General features: G+C 43.8%; 1 protein-coding gene across 1 annotated transcript in view; it reads right to left on the reverse strand.

Annotated features, from left to right (window-relative positions):
* The window catches only part of Lancl3 (LanC like family member 3), a 133,584-nt gene extending 128,394 nt beyond the window's left edge, over positions 1 to 5,190 (reverse strand). The window contains exon 1 of the mRNA XM_055599640.1: positions 4,618 to 5,190. Coding sequence (XP_055455615.1) covers positions 4,618 to 5,190 — 573 coding nt within the window. The remainder of the gene's footprint in view (positions 1 to 4,617) is intronic.
* Between the last annotated feature and the right edge of the window lie 810 nt (positions 5,191 to 6,000).

The following is a 6,000-nucleotide window of genomic DNA, read 5'->3' on the forward strand; positions in this document are numbered from 1 at the left end:
ACAACCACCTACAGAACTGTCACCTACAAAAGCCAAAGATACGTGTGTATCCTACTGCAGTTGTTGAAGATATCTCAAAGTTATCACTGACTCCTGTTTCCATCATAGCGTAAACATACCATTCATTGAAAAACAAATCCTAATGTGTTAATTAAAAAGCACATATGCTGCCACATTCCATTTTTAAAATGTTTTGGTCTTGGAATTGAATACAATGGATTTTGTTCATTTTTTAGTTCCAAGTTTTCATTTATATATTGGTAAATGTTATCCTGAGCATTCCTAAAAGCTCACCAGCCTGACCAAGGAGTCCTTGATGCAAAAAGAATTTTAAAAGAGCCACGAATAAACACTTCTTGAAGGTGTGTGTGTGTGTGTGTGTGTGTGTGTGTGTGTGTGTGCTAGAAAGCAAAATCAGGGCTTCTCACATGCTAATCACACATGCTTCTACTAGAAACTACAACCCTATCCTCATATCATTCTTAATACTGACAATTTACTCAACATACAGAAAATCGGTGAATTTTTTTTAAAGGTAAATGAGATCAATATACCCTCTTGTTTAAACACGGAACAAATGCAAGCTCCTAACTTTGGATAACTTGGCCCCAAGGGATTTGATTTTAATTCGCTCCCAACTGGGAACCCTCTATGCCTTTGAACTCCCATATCTCCTACTCTATTTTTTGAGACTTCTAGTCTGGAAGGTTTGGTCCACGATGGCCCCTCTGACAATTATGAATGTGGAAGTCAAGGCTCAGAATTTTGAAGTTATTTGTCCAAAATCATTGAGTGAGGAAGTTATTTTATTGATGTCCTAGATTTCCCTTAACTCCTTTACCATTCCCTCCTTATTCTCCACCAGTCATTGGAAGGCAGAACAGACTGACAACAAATATTTATGGCATTATTTCTTGAAACTTCAGTGGCCCACTGTGTAAGCCTTATACACTTCAAACTCGCTTTCCTTATGTGTTTCTAGGAGGTAAATTCACTGGAAATATGTTATGTAGATAGGGTAATTCAGTGTCTATGTTTGTTTCTCTCTATATAACATATTTTAAACATTTCTCAATTATATGAACGCAAATGGAAACTTCAAAAAATGAAGTGAAAAAAAAAGAGTAATCTAAGGATGGAACAAATTAGATAAACTTAGAGGTAAATACTGATGTATGAATATATAGGAAGCATTGTATTCTAGGGCATGTGATTCATAATTCTGGACTTATGCTTTCTAGTGGGCAACAGAAAGTGAGAAGTACAATCAGTCACAAGGCACATTTCAAAGACTAAATTGGTTCTATCAATTGTGAGAACAAACACAACTATTTGTTTCCACCTCTTGAGACAAATTCCTCTATGGACCCTTATAACAAAAGCACAGTATGATATTGTAATGGCCATTTTAAACTGCAATCCCATAAATCAATGCATCAAGCTTCATGCAATGAAGTGTTGCTGTATGAATAAATAGACATGGCTGGTGTGATACCCAAACCCACACAGTATTGTGTTGCCTTATAATCTAAATTGTTATCTATGAATCAACCACATCAGCCCCACCTAGGGACCTGTTAGAAATGCAGAATATCAAACTCCAACCCAAGGCTAAATAAGATATGTTTCTATATTTTACTATATACTCATAATATTTATGTCAATTTTTCTGTATTTTGCTGATACGGTCTTCAGGTGATTCCCATGCAAAATAATTTTTCAGAAGTACTGATCTAAGTGGGTCAGTTTGATTTGAAAAAAAATTGTGAGACCATATATTTATTCAATTCACTCATTCAATAGATATTTACTGAGAATCCAGATACTGGAAAAGCTTTCTTCAAACATAACACCAGAAATACTAGCATAATGGGAAATACTGATATAAGAGATGCCATTTTAAAAGTAGGTTGGCAATGAAAGCCACATAGTACATAGACAATATTTGCAATAATAAAGAAGAAAAGTAAGGTACTGAAACATATATACTAGGCACTATGTTAGTATTGAAGCTATAGAAACATAAAAATATCCCCACTGTATGGAATTTATAGTCTAATTATTGAAGACATAAATAAACAGACTGAGTAAAATAACGCAAGGAAGGGGGTAACTTTAAATAGGGCTGACAGGAAATGCCTCACTAAGGAGGTAAAGACCTATCCAAGGTCATGGAGCTAGCTATAAAAATATCTAGAGGAAGTGTTCCAGGCAGGGAGAACAGAGAGTACAAACACCCTGGGACAAAAGAATGCCTAAAACAACAAAAGGCTAGTACGGTTCTTAAACACTGAAGAAGAAGCAAAGTAGGCTTGATCATGTGAGGTTTTCTCGGCCATTTTAAGTGTCAGTTTTAACTATGAGATGGGAATCCACTGGAGAAAAGGCAATAGGCAGCCACTGAAGGATGCTGCGCAGGAAAATGAAGTAATGAAAAGTGTCTTTAAGAAGCCAGCCTTTTGAAAAGGCTGATGAATGAGTTAGTGGAAGAAAAAAAAAAATACTGGCTCAGAGTGATTCATTCATTCCATTACTTATTAGGTGGCACAGATGTGTCAAATAATGTGAGAAGGATCTAAACTAGGGTGATAACTATGGGAAATGACAGAGAAAGGTGAATGTAAATGAGATTGAATGAAAAAAAGGTACTGAGACACAATGACAGATTATTTATAGAAAAATGATACACAAGTTACAAATTCAATTTAATCAAGGTTCATGGATCATATACTGAGAAAAAAAAAAGCTGCTTGCTGGCAAGGAGTTAGGGAGGGGGAGGTGTACCAGTCTCTGCACTACATATTCAAAGCCTGATTTCTTGGATTGCTGACACTGAGGCCAGCACTAGGAGTCTAACAACGTAAAAGCTGTTAAGTCTAACAACTTAAAAGCTGTTCTTTTAAAATCTTTGGAGCTTTTTCTTGTTCCATCTCCTGGGAGCCACCAGAGAACCTCAATTTGATTAGCACAAAAAGACAGATCTGGTTTGGCAGGAGGGCAGAAGAAAGATCTTAAATTGTGTGTGTGTGTGTGTGTGCCTGTATGTGTGTGTGTGTGTAACTGTAGACTGCTTTTGGGACCATCAGTTTCTGTGCAGAGCCCTACTGGTCTTTTGATTGATTTTCTACTCTTCCCTACTATTATGGAGAAAAGACTCGAAGGCATGCGCACAAGAAGAAACAGGCTTAAGAAAACAATTGGGAAAGGTTTTTTTTTTTGTTGTTGTTGTTGCTGTTTTTTGTTGTTGTTGCTTTTTGAAATTGCCTACCAAGAGACTGCAGGGTTTGGGAAGAAGATGCAAATTTAATGCAAATGATATGTAAATCTCTCTGTGGCCTTCCAAATGGTTTTATACAAAGGGGAGGGGCCCTTGGGAAATAGCTAGCAGATAACAATGACTCAGAAGCAAAGCAAACTATTTCAAGACAACTTTGTCACATGGCCTTTTGTTGCTCTGCTAGCTTAATGCATCCTTTAGCAATTTTTTCTTCATTTGAATCAACTTCACCTGCTGTAAATTAAAAAAAAAAATCAAGTCTACCTGTGTACGGATTATCAAGGTAATTATACATTTAAAGTGCTCCATATACTTTTATTTTTTTCTTCAAATGTCTTTCCACCATAGCAAGCCAAGTTAAATGTGTCACTTCCTCCCTAGAACAATATGTTGTTCCACTGGATTATGAATGAAAGTGTCTTTCTTTCAGTTCTAATTACTACAATGCTTTATAGTTTTATTTATTTATATTTTAATTCCCTCAACTCCATGGGAACTGGCACATTTTCTTCTAATATCAACATACTATATTCAAAGGCAATTCAGAAAAATATGCATATAGTGTATGTGTTTGTGTGTGTGTGTGAAAATGAATTGCCTTCAAGGAGACCCTGAAAAAGCTAGTCATCAAAAGCTGCCTGGTCACAAATGTGGCTTTGGACAACCCAAGTACTGATTCTAAAATGGGGGAGGGAAGGAGGCACATTTTATTGAACTGGGTGTATTTCTGTCTACACTTAGTTGTTTAAAAGACCATACTCCCATCAAACACACATTTATTATGAGCCACAGGGTGAATTTAATATAAATAATGCAGCATGCACATCAGACCTATGGCAGGCCAGCTTACTATTGGTTACAGGCCCAGGAGCCCAAAAGCAACTTCCCTGAATATTACTCCCTAAAAGTTTCTGACTCTACTTTTTCTGACTCTAATGTTCAAAAGTGTTCTTGCTAGCCCGGTTCAACGGAAAGAAAATAACTTTTCCCCCGTTTTTAAACACTCACTGTTAGGAGCCACAAGGTCAATCCTTAAAAAACTATGAGGCAAAGAGATATCTGGACTGATGCCACTAAGTTCAGTGCAAATACCAGGAACAAAGCACAAAGCCAGATAATCCAACAAAGGAGAGAGGACAGAGAAAGAAAGACGGACAGAAGCAGAAAATCAAGCAGAAGCGATTGAAGAAAGCACAGCGTCAGACAAAGAAGTAACAAGAAAGAGACAGGGGTGCACCACCAGGGGTGGTGCTGAGAGCGTCCAGGAGTCCGGGAAAGCAGGACCCCGGGGGGTGCAAGCAGCGGGCGAGCGCCCTCCGCCTGCCAGGGCCGCCTCTTACCTCCTGAGCGAGTTTCTGCTTGAGCACCAGCGCGGCGCACAGGTAGCCAGCGCGGCCCACGAACAGCTCGTCGGAGCCGCACTCTAGGAAGGAGACAGGCGCGCAAACAGCGCACAGAGCCCGGAACTTGCCGAGGGGCTGCACATAGTCGGAGCGGCCCAGGGCGTGGTACACGAGCGTGGCCACCGCGTGCACGCCCGCTCCCCCGAGTAGAAAGGCGGCGCGGGTGTCCGCGTCCGGCTCGCCCCACTCCTCTGCGCGGGAGCACGCGTCGATGAGGCGCTTGGCGGAGCGCAGGTAGCGCTCTCGGGCGGCGGCGAATAGCGGGCTCTGTGAAACGTGGTAGAGCATGTAGGCCACCCCGGCCACTCCGCTGTACAGACCCCCCTGGCAGCTGCTGCCCGCGGCCGTCGCCCCTCGGGCTTCAGCGCCGCCCCCCAGAGGGGGCAGCTCCTGAAGGATGCGTTCGATGGTAGAGGTGACCAAGGGCGCCACAGCCTCCTCGCACTGGCCCACCAGCAGGCTACCCTGGTAGTCATCGAAGCGGTTAGCGAAACAGCGCTTGGTATCCATGCTGTCGCCCGTGGGCACCCAATGTCGAGCTGGGGACCTTTTGAGGGTGCGCCCTGCAGCCCGGCAACAGCACCTCCTGCTCTCAGAGGCGCTCAGATGGCTATGGATGCGCTGGGGTTGGGGGGGGGGGGGGGGGGGGGATGGAGCGAGAAGGGTGAGACGAGAGGTGACAAGAAGAGGCAGGAACAAGAAGGGATCACGGAGCGGGTGGCCAAGTGGGGCAACGGACTGCCTCGAGGCTCCCTAGTGGCCACAGAGAGAGAGCGTGGGGAAGTGGGGAATGCGTGTCCCGGAGGCTGCGCCCTGGCCAAATCGCCCCCTCCTGCGCCGCCGCAGCTCAGAGGCTCTCCAAGAGGCTGAGGTGATCTCCTCAGGCAGGGACCCACGCGGGGCCCGCGCCACTCCTCCCGCTCCGCCCTCGGCTCCTCCCCTCCCTGCAGAAGGCCTGGGATGTGCAGGGCACGGATCCGGGATGCTGAGGCTGGGCACTAGCACACCTGGCAGCAGAGGTGATGACTTCCAGTACCTCCTGTGCTCAGTCTTTGCCTCAGTTCCGCACCAGCAGCACCTGGGAGTGGAATTAAAAAAAAAATGCAGTACCGCAGATTTCGCCTTGGACTTACTGAATAAAAGTCAGAATATGTAGCGAGAGCCCTAGGTTGTAGGGATCCACAGTAAAGTTTGCGGACAGCTTTGGCTGTCCTGGAACTCACTCTGTAGATCAAGCTGACCTCGAACCCACAGAGATCACCCTGCCTCTGCCTCCCAGAGTGCTTGGATTAAAGGCCTGTGCCACAGCACCCAGCTTTT

The sequence above is a fragment of the Psammomys obesus genome, unplaced genomic scaffold (assembly GCF_907164565.1).
Source record: "Psammomys obesus unplaced genomic scaffold, mPsaObe1.curated_primary_1811, whole genome shotgun sequence".
Taxonomy (NCBI): Eukaryota; Metazoa; Chordata; class Mammalia; order Rodentia; family Muridae; genus Psammomys; species Psammomys obesus.